We start from the raw sequence: 17,466 nt of genomic DNA on the forward strand, positions 1-17,466 counted from the left end.
AATTGAATTGGGCAAAAAAGGGAAAAAGGGAATGTCTTTATGAACTCTCCTTTGATTCTCCTAATTTTCTTCGGTGTTACAATGAAAAAGGGAAAATTTGAATTGGGTGAAGTGAGTCGCCTTTGGTCTCTTCTTTTCTTTGTAAAATTGAATTGGGAAAACCAAATCCTAAAAGAAGAAAACTAAAACGCAAGAAGGAGAAGAAGCAGGGAGAGGGGATAAACACTCTCTAAAACGCAATTGTTTCCCCCACATTTCAGTTGTGAGTTTGTATTTATAGATAGACTTGTAGAACAAAATGAATATATATAATTAGTAAAGAAGAGAAATAGATGAGTAGGTTTGCTTGAGTGGTTAAAGGAAAGAATTGAGAGAAGAGTGTATTAGTTCAAATCCCACAGTACTGTTCTTTTTAAAAAAAAAAAATGCCTTTTTCTATGGTTTTTTTTTTTTTTAAATGGTTTTTTCTTTGCTCTTTTTTCTAAAAAAAAAAAAAAATTTATTTCATTAATGTTTAGTAGCTCCACAATGATCTTTGCACATAATTTACTCTTAATTTGGAAAAAGAAAAGAAAAAAGAACCCATTTTAGCATATTAGAATCTATCCTAATCCAATAAAAATACAATGAATAATTTATGGTTTATGCTTCTTATATAGACTTACAAGTTATCATAATTCCTAATCTTAAAAGGATTCTAATGATATAATATCCTAATTTTGTAATGAGTTACATTCTTCATCATACCTAACAATACTTAATCCTAATACTACTCCAACTTCTAATAATAACTCTAGACTAATAAAACTTGACTAAATTAATTAATATCAGAAAACGACCCTACAACCAATATTTGATTGATGAATAACATAATTTTTACACCATACAGGCGGTTGTCTCATCCATTTTGGAACACTTTCATTCTTTTGGGTTGTTACGTACTAAAGTATCTACAATATATGATCATATGAAATTAGAAAATTGAGGTAAATTATGCAATTCAAGCTATCCTTAAGATAGGTGTTTGATATATGGTTTAGTTAATATCCTATTTAATTTAATGCCATTTCTAATTTATTGCAGCAAGAACTCAATTGAGTGATTGATTTAAACTTCTAATTTTATAAGACGAATGAAAATATATATGCATGTAAATGATGAATATGTATTAGCTTGAAATTATAACAAAAAATCAATTACAATAGTAGTTATGACAAATAATAGTATATATTTTATATATATTAAAGATATACATTTTTTCTTTATAAATATAAGTAATTGATTAATTAAAGACATATCAAAACTTAAAAAAAGCTTAATTGAAAAGTTTGGGTCGAAAAATTTATAAAAATTATGAAAGATTGAATAATATAATTTATGTTGGATATGATGAATAATAATATATATTTTATGTATTAAAGATAAACATTTTTATTTTTATTAAAAATTAGTCTATTAAATAAAAGAAAAAATTAAGTTTTTTAAACAAAAGAAAAAAACCAATTTTTAATAATTAAGGAAAAAAACAAATTTCCAATAAATAGAAAAAAATGGCCCAACCCCTTTTTACCTTTTTTCCCCACCCCACCGCCTCAAAAACTCCACCCCTAATTTGCTCCTCGCAAGCGAGGATTCACTTCTTTAGGTCATCACGACGATGCCTGTAAGCATCCCTAAAATCTTTCGTTAATCTAGGTTTTGATTCTTATTTGATTCATATTTTAATTTAGTCATCATATCACATGCATTTGGTATATTTGCGATTTTGGTCTGTATTTTGAAGGATTCTGTGTTTCAATTTTGTTTTTTGTTTTGTAATTTTGAGGATTAGATTATGTCATGAATCGTGAACGGGGTGTGGGAGTTCCTAGATTTGGTATGAAAGGCCTATAAAATTTGGAATCTCTTTGAAGATGAGAGTAACAAGGAAACAGTCTTTGTGGCATGTTTTGTTGTGTTTTTGGGTTTATCGAAATGAGAATCTAAATATTTGCTGTCTATACAGTTTGTGTATTTAGAAACATCTTTTAGAAGATTTCAATTGGTGTGATTGATTTACTTGAAAAATTTTGATTAGATGAGACGGCAAAGTGGGAGAAGATAACATATTTAGGCATTGCTACATGCACTGTGCTTGCCATTTACAACCTCTCAGAGGATCATCCCCACTATGAAGAGCCTCCAGTGAGCTGTATTTTTATTTTTCTCTTTTCCTTAAGATTTTTTCTTGAATTTACAGCGGTTATTTTTGGTTTTTGCAGAGGTTTCTACTATATCCATTATGACAAACATCTAAATGCCATCTACTTGTATGCAGCCCTACCCATATTTGCACATTCGCAACAAGGAGTTCCCATGAGGTATGTTTTCACAGTTAAATAAATTTATTTGTGTCTAGAGCCCTAGAAGAAGAGATGTCTATTTTGTTGTTACATTGATTCTGTGTTTGATGGCACTTTTTGTCTTGACATTCAAACTTTGGGTTGCCTTATTGATTGCTTGTTGAGTTCAGCATTATTTCTTTGCTTTAAGTTCTTTGGTTATCCTAAATAACTAGCAGTATTGATTTATCTTTTCTCTGCTTCTTGTGCCTTGTTGAGTTCTTTTGCATTATGTATTGAATAGATTTCTATTGCTTTGTTGTTTCTTTCTCACTATTTGTAATATACATATCTCAGGTTGCAGAGAAGCCTAGCATTGCTCTCTCAATCGCTACCGTACTCTCTCGTGGCAAAGTACTTGCCCTTTGCTCTCTTTTGTTGCTTTCTAGATAATTAATTCAAGTTCTTTTAATACTACAATGTTTATAGCTCAAGAAAACAAGTGAATTTGGTGTATCAAGCTTATTACGTTTCAGTTGAATGAGAATTATTGATAAAACATATCTTTGATAATAAGTCTTTTATAATTAGTTTTGTGCAAAACTTAGAGTAACCAATTTTGGATTGACAGATTGATTATTTTTCATATGCCATATTTTAGACCCATTGGTTAGCTTCTATTACTTTAATCCAATTGTCTGCAACTTTAGTTAAGATTTGTATGAAATAAGCTCTTGGTCCTATCTAATGCTAGTTTCATGTTACTTCACTTCTTAATGGATTTTTTTTTAGGCTCTACTAATTTACAAGGTTTGAATTCCATGCTAATGCTGTATTTCTTAGATCTCAAGCACATTATAAAGTCACATTGGTCGTTAGGCATGTTCTCAGGTCATTCTTTTGTTCTAATTATGTTGACTAAAAAGTGTATATATATTTATATTGATTTTCTAGATTTATCCTGCCATTATATCTTGTGCCAGGTCCGCAGTTGCTTACACTTGTGATTTTCTAGTAGTGCTTGCTCCTACAAAGTGGTGAGTATTACTGTTTGGTCTGTAGATATTTCTATGTCGAAACCTTGGGGGCTTGGAAGAAGACTTTTCTCGCCGCTGACCAGAAGCTTTTCTAGAGCTGTTTTCGCTGGAGAATTATTTACAGATTGCAGGCTGCTGCTTCCTCCTTTTCTTCTTGTTTTGGTTGCATGTATATGCAGATGGCTTTTGTAAACCAAAAGTCTGGCATTGTTTTTGTGTTACTGGTCATTTTGTATGGTCCTCTTTGAGGCTTGCTTGGTGGCTTTTTGGAATGTAAATCCATGCCACCTTTTTTGTTTTCTTCGGCTTGGTTGCTTGGGCTTGTCCAAGGCACTTGACTTTGTAGGGGTTGGGATGTATTTTTTTATTCTTTATACAATTACCTTTTACCCAAAAAATATACAAGAAAGGTTATGGAAATGGAGAAACAAAGTATATTGAGATGACAAAAAATATTTGTCACGCCTATATTATATTATTTTGATAATAAAAAATTTGTCATGTAAAAATATTTGTATTAAAAATTATTTGTCATTTTATTAAATTTTTTACAAAATTATTTTTCTCACTATATAATTTTTGATAAATAATATTATCATATAAACAAACATGTGATAAAGTAAATGTTGTCACAATAAAATCAATGGCAAATAAATTTTGGTTACTATTAAAACTATGAGAAGATAAATTAGTCATTATTCACAATTTTTGATAAAATCAATTTCGTCATCATATATTATTTTCTCACTATAACGCTTATAATTTGGTATTTAAATGTAAATCAATTATGACGAAATATTATTTATAGTGATAAAAATTGTCTTCTATTGTTACAAATAATTTATCACAATAAACTAGTTTAAAGTGACAAATTATTATTGTCACAATAAATAATTAGGCTATGGTGACCAAACGCTCTTTCGTCACCATACACTTAAGAGTATAAACTTAATGTGACCAACCTAGTGACCAATTTAATTCCTCACATTAAAGAAATAGTCACAATTTTGATATTTATAGTGACAAATTATTTTACTGTGAGAAGCTTAAATTCTTGTAGTGCAAGCAGCCCCCACAAATTAGCCCAAATAACTGGTTTGTCCTTGGAACTCGTTTGTCCTTGATCAAGAGTGAGAGGTAACTATATATATTATTTACTTTATTGCTTTATTCCTAGCAAATTAATATTATGAATTTTACATGTAATTACATATGCACAATCACAATATACTAGCTCCAATTTATATAAGGGTGTGTTTGGTTCAAGGAATGTTGCATTACTGGGAATATTATATTAATGGAAAGATAGATTACCTTAAGGGGGTGTTTGGATCATATAATGTTTTATTATGAGGGTATATTACATTAACAGAAAGAAATATCACCTTAAAGATTATTAGGAATATTTAGAACATATGTGTGATTGGTTCGAATAAATTGGTGAATAATATGTTTGGTTGGAATGATAAATGGGTGGATATGTTATATAGATTACTAAATTGCCCTTCTTTTTAAATATTAATATAATAGTATTTTTTATTATTATTTTTTTAATCATTTCTTTTAACCCCTTACATTTGAAATTTTGCTCAAACACCCCAACCATATAAAATTTTAATTTGTAGCAAAATCACCCCCACCCACCCCAAGTCACTGTCGGCAGCTAGCCACCATCGCTGGCCGCCACCAACAGTCAACGGAATGGCACATGACTAGCCATATATGGCCAGCCGTGCATTGAAAAAGCTAGAAATGGCCATGGATCACAAATCCATGGCCTTTTCATGGCCAGATCTATGGTCATTTCACGACCAAAGATGTGGCCGTGAAACGGCCATAGAAACTCTAGAACTGGGCGGAAAAGGCCAAACTTGCGCACAATTAGCCAGATCCCATCGGTCGTGCGCCATTACCATGACTAACGCCAATGGTCGGCGGTGGTCTTGAGTGGCTGGGGGTATTTTGCTAACTTTTAAATCTTTTTGCGACTAGGGTGTTTTAGCCAATTTTTCAAATGTAGAGGGGTTAGTAATTGTTATTTGGGAGACATTTGAGGGCAATTGTGTCCAAAATAGTTTTTAATTAAGGTCAAAATGGAAAGAAAAATCATATTACCCCGGTAATGTTTTAATAACACCCCATAACAAGGTAATAAGATTACCCCCCATATTATCAACAGTAAATACTATTTGCAATAAAAGATTACTGTAATATTTTATTACTTGCAAACCAAACATAGACTTGCAAAATAAATGAAGATTACCGGGAATGTTTAGGGAAATGTGTTTGGTTGGTCGGAATAAATTGATAGGTATGTTATGTAAATTACTAAATTGCCTTCCTTTTTAAATATTAATATAATAATATTTTTTGAATAATTTTGTTAACCCCTTACATTTTAGATTTAGCTAAAACACCCCAGCAACAAAAATAATTTAAAACTTAACAAAAACAACCCCACCCACCCTAAGCCACTGTCAGCAGCCTATCATCACTGCCGACGACATTGACAGTGGAGATTTGATCGTGAAATGTTAGTCATTTCTCAACCAAAGATGCGGCTGTGAAAAGGCCACAAATCTGCTTGTGAAAGTCCAAATCTTTGGCCGTGAAACGACCATAATTTCACAACCAAATATCTAGCATTTCACAGCCACATCTTTGGCCATGAAAGGCCAGAAACGACCTTAACGACACACGACCATTCCATCGACTTCGGCGGCAATTGGTAGTGGTGGCCAGATCCGACCACTACCCTTAGACAATTTTTAAAAAATATAGGGGTATTTATGTCCTTAAAACTTTGTATATAAGGGTAAAATAGTCAATTAGTATTTTTGTAAATTGTTTTTAAAACAAGGGCTTTATTGTCCTAAATTTTTATTAATAAGGAGTAAAATTGAACAAAAATAAGATTATCAAGTAATCTTAAAATACCTAAGAAAATGGAGGTAATCAAATTACCTTCTATATTACCAACAGTATCTACTATTAGTTTTGGAAGATTATCAAAATCTTATATTACTCGACAATTAAACGTGGTAATCAAGTAAATATAAGATGACATTACCTCAGTAATCTCCTATTACCCCCAACGAAACACACCCTAAGAGTAATACTACGCTGTCAAACCTTTCCCACTAACATTAATTCTCTCACAAAGGCGACATGACAACTCGCAATGGGTTCCACTTGCCCAACAATAGATCTTGTCTGATCAATTGCGAGCTACCACGTCGCGTTTGTGAGAGAAAGTTAGTAAGAAGGGTTTGTCAACCAATCATTATTGTTTATATAAATCACAGCAGGTTTATTTATTTGAGCTTTTAAGATTCAAATCGCAGGTTTAGTTTAGCCTTTTCTAATGGTCTATTATTAAGATAACCAAATAAAAACAAAAGAGTCATCACATATTCAATAGTGGGTAATTTAGATAAAGTAATGGAATACGCATATTATTACTGAATAGTGTATGATTTACCTGATAAATAAAATAAGCAAAAATATCAAGATAGATGCAATTAGTGCAAACAAGATTGCTAAGTGTTTTTCTGAAGTTAAATTGAGAATCCGCGTTAGCTGAACAATAACAAATGGGATGACTGAAATAACCATAACCCTTCCAGCATAGCAAGTCCAAATATGAGTACTAACACCAATTTCTGCGATTTAAAAGAACCTTTTGGATTAGAAAAATCATCCATCCATGGAATATATGTTCAAAGAATTTTAAGAATGTCAAAACAACATACCGGTCAAACTAAATCCTTTCTTGTTTTGACAACCATTTCTAGTTTTTGAACCCTTATCAATGTCACACTTGCCAATCACAACACAGGATCCCCATACTAGAGTAGTAAGCAAGATGCTTGAGCCAGAAAGTAATTACATTCCTACAGAGATCTGACGTTGAGCAATTTCCTTTCTTTCAACAAGTCCTAACACTATATATATATCCAACTCTATTCAACTCTAAACATTTACTTTTCTTTCTCTTCTTCTCATTTGTCTCTTCTTCTAATCTGAAAATTAATCCACCCAAGACTAGCATTGCCTGCTAGCAACCACAGCCGGCTGACGTGGCTAGAACGGTGCACAATTAGCCTGACCTGGTGAGTCGTGTGCCGATCTGCCCAAAAACAGCCAGATCCATTTGGCTACTTGGCTATCAACAACTAAATCTCTAGTCGTAGATCTGGTCGAAAACGACCATATTGGTGCAAAACCAGCCAGATCGAACTTGTCGTGCACCGTTCTGACAACTACCGGCTGCCATTTGATGGTGGTGGTCTATAACCATTTGTTTTGTCTTGAGTGGCTTGAGTGCTTTAATTAATTTTTAAACTTTTATTATGGGGGTGTTTAGCTAAATTAACAAATATGGGGAGTTAAAAAAATCATAATAAATATTTTCTGAAAATATACCAAACAACTATTCCAGAATTGAATAATGCTATGTGCACTAACCAAAACCATATAACCCAAGTACTAACTGACGTGGCTGACCTCTCTTATTGCCACAATAGTTCCCCCCAAAAACTAAATAAAAAATTTCAAAGTTTGAGCTAGCAACTACCTCCATCAATAGGCATGACTCAACATATGGGCTTGACCATGAGGGGGAGTATTGGAGTCTCACACCAACTAGGCACGCTTCAGACTACTGGGTTATAAAATGGGTAATCCTCCCATTCAACAAGGCATTATTGGATGAGGAGTCAGGCCCAACTCAAATTCTATCACAAGGATAGTTCAGTGGATGGGGTGGGGCGGCCACAGTGTGCTAGGTGCAGGGCCGGTCCAAGAGGTAGGCAGGTGAGGCACCTGTGTAAGGCCCCCAAAAAATAGGGTCGAAAAAGGCCCAAATTTTTTATAATTTTTTTTGAATATATTATAAAAATAAAAATAGTATAGAATTTCTTATCCAGGTTGGCCTAAGGGGCTTAAAAAAAAGCCAAAAAGGCCCAAATTTATTATAAAACTTTTTACATTATTCCTATGCAAAGTTTGATGAAATAGCAAGTTTGTACTTCTAGTTTCATATATTCCAATTAACACCCTTAAATTAACACCTTGAATTTCTTTTAACAATGAAAGGCTAAAATAGTCACTTATATTTCTCAAATTACTCACCTTCAATTCAATCCCACACGTTGAATTTCTTTGAACAATGAAAGGCTAAAGTGTTAAAGTAATAAAATTTCAAACTCAACAAATAAGGGATGTTTTATATCAATTAGCAGAAAATAGTGAAGATCTTAAAACAAAAAGTGAAGTTATTTCTTTAGTAACATATGAGATTGAAAATTTTGAATTTCTATTAGGCACAATTATTTAGTATGAAATGTTATTTGCTGTTAATATAGTTAGTAAATATTTACAATCTAAAAATATGGAAATTTTTGTTGCAATAGATTGGTTGAAAGGTCTTGTTTCATTTTTTGAAAAATTTAGGGAAAATGGGTTTACATCTTCTATGATTTCTGCTAAAGAGATTGCAGAGTAAATCAATATATAACCAAAATTTCATAAAAAACATATAATAAAGAGAGAAAAAAACAATTTGATGAGAATGAAAACGAAGAGATGAAGTTGTCTACTGAAGAATCTTTTAGAATAACGTATTTCATATATTTAGTTGATCATGTCATTTCGTCACTTCAAAGTAGATTTGAACAATTTGAAATATATAGTGATAATTTTGGTTTTCTTTATAATATAGAAAAGTTAAAATTGCTTGATGATGATAATTTGAAGAAAAACGGTTTAAATCTTGAAAACTTTTTAAAACATGACATACTCTCTAATATTGATGGTTTAGATTTATATTCAGAATTAAAAGTTTTAAAAGAAATTATAAACGTGGAAATTAAAACACCACTTGAGATACTAGATTTTCTAAAAAAATGTGAATTCTTTTCCAAATGCATGGATAGCTTATAAAATACTATTAACTATTCATGTTATTGTAGCTTTAGCATAAATAAGTTTTCCAAATTAAAGTTAATAAATACTTATTTGCGTTCAACAATGTCACAAAAAAGATTAAGTAATTTGGCTATATTATCAATTGAAAAAGATTTGGTTTCTAAACTTGAATACAAGAATTTAATTAGTCATTTTGTATCTCAAAAGGCAAGAAAAATAAATTTAAAATAATATTTTTAATATATGCTTATATTATTAGAAAGCCCCCAAAGTAACTCTTGCCTAGAGTCATAAATGTTCTTGAGACGTCCCTCGCTAGGTGGTGGGCAGAAGATGTGATTTTGTCATTGAATTAATTAGTAATTAAAAAGGTAAAGACAAAGAAGTTAAGTGACAGATTAATCGGGAATATTTTAAAAAAAAAAAAAAAAAAAAACCCTGTATGTGGGTAAATAACGCAAATTTTCTTTGGGGTTAATATTTTTTAGTTTTTTATTTTATTTTAATTAATAATTTTTGTGTTTATTTTACTTTTATGCCCTTGAATTGTTTAGTTTAACAGAAATTATGTAATGGTAATCTAAAGGTAGAAAATTAACCCGCCTGGCCCGACTTGTGGTAAGTTAAGCCAATTCTTGACCTGGTTAGGCCCGCCTCTTTGGCCAGAAGGGTTGGCCTAGCCCAGCCCGCTAACCCAAACCCAACGGGTTTTTATGCCAGTCGGGTCGAAATGTTTTTATTTTGTGTAATTTTTTTTACCTAACTTTTCAAATATCAATAATTCAATTAAATTATTATTATTATTATTATTTTGTTAACATTTCAAATATTAATTCAATTTTAATGCAATTAAATTGTAATATAAGAAAAATTATATTTATTCATTTATAAAAAAATAAAATAAAAAATTACAACAATTATTGCCTCGTTAAAAGTCTTTCCAAGAAAAACCCAGTTGGGACAAACTTGTTAAGAAAAAAAGAATGCAATAATTGACAGTTAATTTACAAATTACAAAGTTACAGTTTACAAAACAACTAATTTAAAGATTGACTAGGACCTCCCTCATTTGTATCATCTGAATTACAAAATTAAAATGATTCTATTAAAGTGTCATCAACAACCTCGTATTGATCCTAATGGCACGATCGTTCCCAATCTTGAAGACATGTGAGAACTTCAATCAATTTTGGTAAAAGTTTAGTCCTCCTGTCATTTAAAATTCTTCCACTTACAATAAATGTTTGTTTGGATGAGACAGTCGAGACAAGAACAGAGAAAACAACCAGGGCAAGTCTTGATAATACAGAAAAAATACATTTTCTTGTTTTCCAATATTCTAAGACATTAAAGTTGGCTCTTTGTTATGGATCTGCTAGTAGCACCTCAGGGGTTCCCAAATATTGGTGAAGCTCATTACTCTGTAGTTGCATGGAGGAAAATATATTCATTGTTGATGCTTCTGAAAAGGAGGCTATGCTTCAAGTTCAGGTCTTCTTCGGCCTATTAAGTACACTCCAGGAGTCGAAGTCTTCGTTTATGTCTTCTAATACTACTTCCTTGGGTATTTTGCCTCTTCATTGGTTCCCATACCTGTTTTCATATTACAAATATACATTTGCAAGACACTATCTTATCTCTCCTAGTTGATTGGCATATGCTTCGTCTCGTAAATTTTCACTTAACGTGTCTAAACCATTTTCTAAACCCACTAATTTAATTCTAGGATCAGATATGGCAGCTAAACAAAAAAGAAAAGGAATGGGTTTCCAATATTTTTAAATTTTAATTCAATTGTCTCTAAAATTTCATTGTTTCTGTTTTTTTTTTTTTTTTTTAAATAAATCTGAATTTTATAATTGTATGTATTACGAATGGACTAGTAGGATAATACACACCAAAAAGTTTTAAAGTGGATTGATAAAAAATTTTAAGATAAGAATAAAATTTTTGAGTTATATGTCAATCATTGTCTACCAAATAATGAGGACCCCTATTATTTGCTACAAAATAACTAATTAAATTTGCATAAGGTAAACATGAATCAAGCATTAAATAAGTACTATTCCATCTAACAGGCATGTCTGATGCAAAAATTCTAGGAGACATATTTGATTTTATACAAGCATCTTAAAATTCAGCATTTCTTCTATTACCAGTAGTAATTAATCCAAGCTAAAGAATCCTTAATTCTATCAATATAATTTCTAATTTTTTTCATACCACTTTTCACAATTAAATTAATAATGTAACATGCACAACGTTGGTGAAAATACTTCAAATTGTCATAAAAAGGAAAATTACTTTTAAAAAAATTTATAGCTTTACTGTTAGCACTTGCTTTATTAAAAGTTAAACTTATCACTTTGTAAACAATATTATAATCTTCTAAAACTTCAACAATTTTAGTATAAATTTGTTGACTACTATGATCTACATCTATTAATCTAAATCCTAACAAAGATTCATTTAATTTACATTTATTATCAAAATAATGACTAGTCACACAAATATAATCTTATTTATCTCTACCACTCTAAATATCGGTGATTAGAGCCACACTAACATGACAACTATGTATTTTATTTCTTAATTCTAATTTCATTTTCCCAAACAATTTTATTAAATTATTTTTAGTTGTAGTTTTAGAATAACTTTTAAATCTTGGAAAAAATGAATTTTTAATAAATCTTTCAAAATATTTATCTTCAGCCATATTATTAGGTTGATTAGTTGTAGCAATATATAAAGCTAATTGTTCCATATATACATCAGAATTATAATGTCAAGTAGTACTCATATTAGTTATTTGAGTTTGATTGGTTTCTCTATTTCTATATTGATTCATATGTTTATTAGCATACTTTTTTAAAGTACTAGCACCATTACCTGCATCAGCTTTATAAATATTTCCACAATACTTGCATCTTGTTTTCTTCCCTTGAACTCCATTTTCTATCTCGTAAAACTTTTCGAAATGCACACAAACGTCTAATGTGTGTCTGTCGTCGATTCCGACTACAGTTGATGAACTCGATTCTACTTGAGATGGAGTTGGACGAGGATGATGATCACGAGGACGACTTCTAAAACCACTGGGAGCTGTAGCAGCATGGGGAGGAAGGGGGGAATATTATGAGGTGTATCAGATTCTAAGAATGGGAAAGCGGGACTGTTTGAATCTACTGCATTTACGTTAGTAATTTCAAGGAACTAGGATAATTTTCTTCATCATTGAAATTGATGGGATGGAAATATCTATCTATTCTAGTTAAAAAAAAAAAAATGGATATAAAAGAAATAAAGAATTAAAGAAGGAGAATTGAAATTTGGAAATATGACTTGAAAATTGCAAAAATAATCAAAATTAAAATGAGAGCAAATTCACAACAAAGAGATTGAGAGATTTCAATAGAGAAAAATGAAAGAATGAGAGAATTTGGGATATGAGGAAATATGAGAGTTTTGGCCCTATTTATAGAAAAAATTGAGAAACGAAAATGACCAAAAAGACCCTTCCAACTGCTATAAAACAGCTATATTTCAAGGGTAAAATGGGTTTTGAAAAAAAAATAAAAATAACACCCCGGGTCATCGGGTTGGCCTACGAAGGCGCAATGATCATAGGAATTAAGTTTGAAGGGGTAAACTTGGATTTGGATGATGCTGCAGAAAAATTACTGAAAGAATTTGATTATTCTCATGATAATCAAATTGATTTTGATAAATTCTTTGATGGTATATCAAAATGGCTCAATGAAGTAAATCGAGGAAATAGATCTGGTGATCCTGGTTCTCAGACAGCAAAACTTCTAAGTGACTTTCACGACGTAAGTTGCACAATGATGACTCGCATCTTTATCTAGGATTGCTTATTGCTATGAGGTTTTGACATCTTGCAAATAATAAGCAGCAAAAAAAGAGTGAGCATGATTTGTTGGAAGCTGATGAACAAATTGACGAGGTTGTTGAGGCTGTTGAAAACCCCAAGTGGACCTCCTTCGAAGCATATTCAATGCTGGTGATTGGAACCATTATTTCTACTGCATTCGCTAATCCTCTTAAAGATATTGTTATTAACTTTTCAAATGCAACAACTATTCCTTCATTCTTCATCTCATTTGTTGCACTGCCTTTGGCCACTAAGTTAAGTGATGTGATACCAATACTCATTTATGCCAGCGGTAAAAGTAAGAAGAGCGCTTCATTAACATATGATGAGGTTTGTTTAATTATAACATTTGTCTATTAATTTCCATATGCAATTTTCCTTGAAGCAAATGCTGGTGATTTGAGTTGATAGGTCTAAGTTAATTAACCGCGTCGTACTATTGTATAAGGCAGTTATATTAACACTCAATTTCGATGTTTCTCTGCTTCAGTTATACAGGACTGTATCGGTGAATAATGTCATTCATCTATCAGTTTTCTTAGCTGTCCTCTGCATTAAAGGATTATGTTGGAGTCCCACATCGACTAGGCACGCTCAAACTTATTGGGTTATAAGAGGGGGTAATCCTCCCATTCAACAAGGCCTTATTGGGTGAGGAGTCAGGCCCACCTCAAATTCTATCAGATTAAGATGGGTGGTCATCGAAAATGCTGGTTATTCTGATTGTTTGCGTTGTGATGGGTGGTTTTACCAGTTTCCGTACCACCTTCCCCCCTCGACATCCTTAGTTGCTTACATCCTTTATCCCTTCTCCTTGGCACTGATTTATGTTCTTGATTATGACTTTGGTTGTCCATAGATCATGTATTGTGGAGCCAGGATTTTGTTTATGTAGAGACTATTGGATAACTATATATGTGTGTAATGTATGTTTTAGTGTTCAACTTGTATGTAAACTCTTCTAAGGTTCTCTTTGGTGCAACTTATAAGGTTAATGAATTGGCTGGCTGGGTTAAGCCGCATATTATTCTCCAAACTCTTGCTATACTTTCTCTCTCAGTTGTGTAATTCTTCATGGTATCAAAGCAGTAAAATCCTGCCCTGATTTTCTGTTTTCTTTTCTTCTCATCTACAACAATACCATGGCAAACAAGGATCCTGCAAACAAGGCGTCTTCTACCTTGACAGCATCTCTCACGCTTACCTTCAACATTGCCAGTCACTTTCTGGTTCCGATGGAATGCCCTCATTACCGTGCCTGGCGATCACAATTTTTTAATATTCTCACTATCCATGATTTGAGTCATATGGTGGATGCCTCGGCTGCCGCTCCTCCTCCACCTTTGGAAGATGGCACTGTGAATCCTGCTCATGGTATGTGGCTGAAAACTGATTGTCTTGTGCTTAGTTGGATAAGAGCCACGGTTTCTCCCTCAATTCAGAACATGCTATTGTCGTGTAATTCCGTTGCTGAAGCTTGGTCACTTCTTGACAAGCGCGCATAGCTCCTTTTTCGAAGATTTATCTTTGTGGTCTACAGGATCAACTTCGTTCTCTTTAGAAGCAATCTGACACTCACATGATCGACTATCTACTTTCAGAAAATCCATCTCTGACTCTTTGGCTGCTGCAGGTTCTCTTCTTCCCAGTTCTGAATTTGTTGACTACGTGGTGGACGGTTTAGGGCCTGAATATAAGGAGTTTATTACTTCATTAAATTTTCGTCCTACCACCACTTTTCAGGATTTGTATGACTTATTGCTTCAGGAGGAATTGTTGATCAAGAAGCATTCTGCCACTTTTGCTCCAGCCATGGCTATGGCCACGTCCCAGAATCCACAACAGCTTCAGGTTCGTTCACCCGACGTAATCACAGTGGTTCCCATGGCCGCAACAAATGTGGTCACGGTCGCGGTGGACGGTTGACAAGCTTTTCGCAAGTGTACGAAATCGTGCAAGTAGTAAAACTCGAGTAAACGAGTGTCGAATCCCAAGAGAACTACCTACCAAGTACCAAACTAGTCTATTTTATTGCTATTTGATGAAACAGAATTTTATGAATGAATTTAATGAAAAGGAAAACAAATTAAAAACTAAAAAATCAAAAATCAAAATTTTATAAAAGATATGGTATAAAGATCAATATGGCTAAACCCTAGGGCACAGATTTCACACCAATTTATTCCTATGTATTGACGATTATTACTATCCTAATTAAGCTTATTCTAAAGGCCAAACTCCCTAATATTCCCCTAATTTTCTCTCAAACAATTAGTGAATCAACCCTTAAACAACAACCCAAAATATCTCTAAGTTGGATTTAGAAGCTAAGAGATCATTAAGTTTGATGGAATTTACCAGAGCCTCATAGATATCGGTAACCTATCTCTAGCATTCGTTCAATCTATGGTTTTATTACCTTAAACAAATTAGGTTTCATCTCTCATTCTCAACCCAACCCATGATATCATTCAACCCTCGGATCCTTAAGAATTGAAAGCATTACACACAATAATAAAACTTAGAATTAATGCTCAATAAGAAATTAATAAAGATAACGTCAACACATATTTATAAATTGGGCTACATCTTTAGCCCTAGAAAAGAAATTTAGTTCATAGTTACAGTAATAAAAACCATCATTCTATTCAACAACAAGAGTTCAAGAAAGAAAAATATAAACACTTCTCTAATCGGTGAACGAGAGCTTCAAGAATCCCGATCTCCAAACTAGTAGCCGTTCTTCTCTTTCTCTCACAAAAACTCCCTAAAAACTTCTTAAAGACCCTTATTTATATCCTAGGGTTTTGATATATCTTAGTAAAAGAGTAAATGCCTTAGCCCATACAGATTCGGATTAAGATAATGCATTAACTTAACAAGCTCGTGACCCATCGCTGCGGTGGTGAGAATAGTCATTGTGACTATCATTCTTTCTGTCCAAGGCATCCCTGATCTTCGGGATTTGGTAAAGTAATCAACACAAACTTTGTAGCTCTCTAAATAAGCTTTCCAACGCCACAAGAATCATCAAATTTTAATTTCTACAACTCAAGTTATGACAGAAACATCGAAGCACGCTCATCTTGAAGGATTTACAGATTTTACGTTATATCTTTGACACGTCACAACTTCCTTGTTTCAACTCCGATTCTTGTATCGTTTGTTCCTACGCGTCATGAATTCCATCGACATCATTCTTTTCCCTTCAAATATCTGTTTGAACCTGAAAATACTCAAAATACACCTGTGATCCTGTAAAAGGTATTTAGGAAAAAATTTATTAAAATACCACAATTTAAACACATTTTTCCACAAATAATCCAATTAAATCACTAACAAAATATATACTTTCAAGCTCTTATCACAACCCCAACCAGCTTTTTGCTAGTCCCTAGCAAACTAAATCATAAAATAAGTCTCTAAGCTTGAAATTAAAACAACCAATGAAAACCTATATCTAAACTATACTAAATCACTTTCGTAGATTGACACGATTGCATTTAGCGTATGCAACAAGCCTTTAAACCCCTAGGTGGCCCTAGTTGGACAAGTTGTAGTCTCGTGAGGGTTTCCAATGATGATACCCACAAACATCCACACTACACTTATCCTAAACTCCAATAACAAAGATAAACATAAACATAAAAAAGAACAAAAACTAACAAAAATTCTTGGATCAATTCATAGAAGTGTCTCAAAAATCGCATATACACAAAACAAATAGAATAATTAAAAATCATCTAAACTCACAGATAATGCAAATTCAATTTCATTTGCATTATTGACCTAGAACATCCATACAACCACAAACCATTAGTCTACAAACTCGGATAGTTTTATGCATAAAATTCATGAACAAGATTTTGATCTCAGTATTTAGGTTATGACTTATATGTGAATCATGGAATCAAACTCCATAGGCTCACTTTTCAAACCACTCTCCACTAATATAGAATTTCACATTAGCTTGGATCAATAGGTCTTTATAAAGATTGTAACGTTAGGCTAGGGTATGAGTTCATGAAGGAACGAAAAGGGAAATTAACAAAAATAAAATTAAGAGACTTAATTTTTATTCAATCTTATTACTAACATACACAACACTTCCCTTTTTCACTCAGTAGTTTCCCAACCTCTGTCGAGCTTTTTCTTTTTGACAATAATGTAAACCCATTCATAATTCCACTCTTCACAATGTTTTTCAACGCCTACTTTTCTTTTCTTTTTCTTTTTCTTTTTCTCTTTTTTTTCTTATTTTTTTTTTTAAAGATAATAATGATAAAAA

General features: G+C 32.3%; 2 protein-coding genes across 2 annotated transcripts; both read left to right on the top strand.

Moving 5' to 3' along the window:
- The first annotated feature begins 8,944 nt into the window (after positions 1 to 8,944).
- LOC116118745 lies at positions 8,945 to 9,411 on the top strand. Its single transcript, XM_031404716.1, has 2 exons — positions 8,945 to 9,050; positions 9,347 to 9,411. The coding sequence occupies exons 1-2, from the start codon at positions 8,945 to 8,947 to the stop codon at positions 9,409 to 9,411; spliced, it is 171 nt and encodes a 56-aa protein (XP_031260576.1).
- A 3,492-nt stretch (positions 9,412 to 12,903) lies between these two features.
- On the top strand, positions 12,904 to 14,246 carry LOC116118747 (sodium/calcium exchanger NCL-like). The gene is made up of 4 exons (XM_031404717.1): positions 12,904 to 13,116; positions 13,200 to 13,508; positions 13,933 to 14,026; positions 14,116 to 14,246. The coding sequence occupies exons 1-4, from the start codon at positions 12,904 to 12,906 to the stop codon at positions 14,244 to 14,246; spliced, it is 747 nt and encodes a 248-aa protein (XP_031260577.1).
- Positions 14,247 to 17,466: the final 3,220 nt, after the last annotated feature.

The sequence above is a fragment of the Pistacia vera genome, unplaced genomic scaffold (assembly GCF_008641045.1).
Source record: "Pistacia vera cultivar Batoury unplaced genomic scaffold, PisVer_v2 Contig858, whole genome shotgun sequence".
NCBI lineage: Eukaryota > Viridiplantae > Streptophyta > Magnoliopsida > Sapindales > Anacardiaceae > Pistacia > Pistacia vera.

Coding starts and splice junctions, on each gene's coding strand:
- LOC116118747 (XM_031404717.1), top strand. CDS start 12,904: ATGATCATAGGAATTAAGTTTGAAGGGGTAAACTTGGATTTGGATGAT. Junction 13,117..13,199: donor TTCTAAGTGACTTTCACGAC/GTAAGTTGCACA, acceptor AATAATAAGCAG/CAAAAAAAGAGTGAGCATGA. Junction 14,027..14,115: donor TGTTCTTGATTATGACTTTG/GTTGTCCATAGA, acceptor TGTATGTTTTAG/TGTTCAACTTGTATGTAAAC.
- LOC116118745 (XM_031404716.1), top strand. CDS start 8,945: ATGAAGTTGTCTACTGAAGAATCTTTTAGAATAACGTATTTCATATAT. Junction 9,051..9,346: donor TGAACAATTTGAAATATATA/GTGATAATTTTG, acceptor AGCATAAATAAG/TTTTCCAAATTAAAGTTAAT.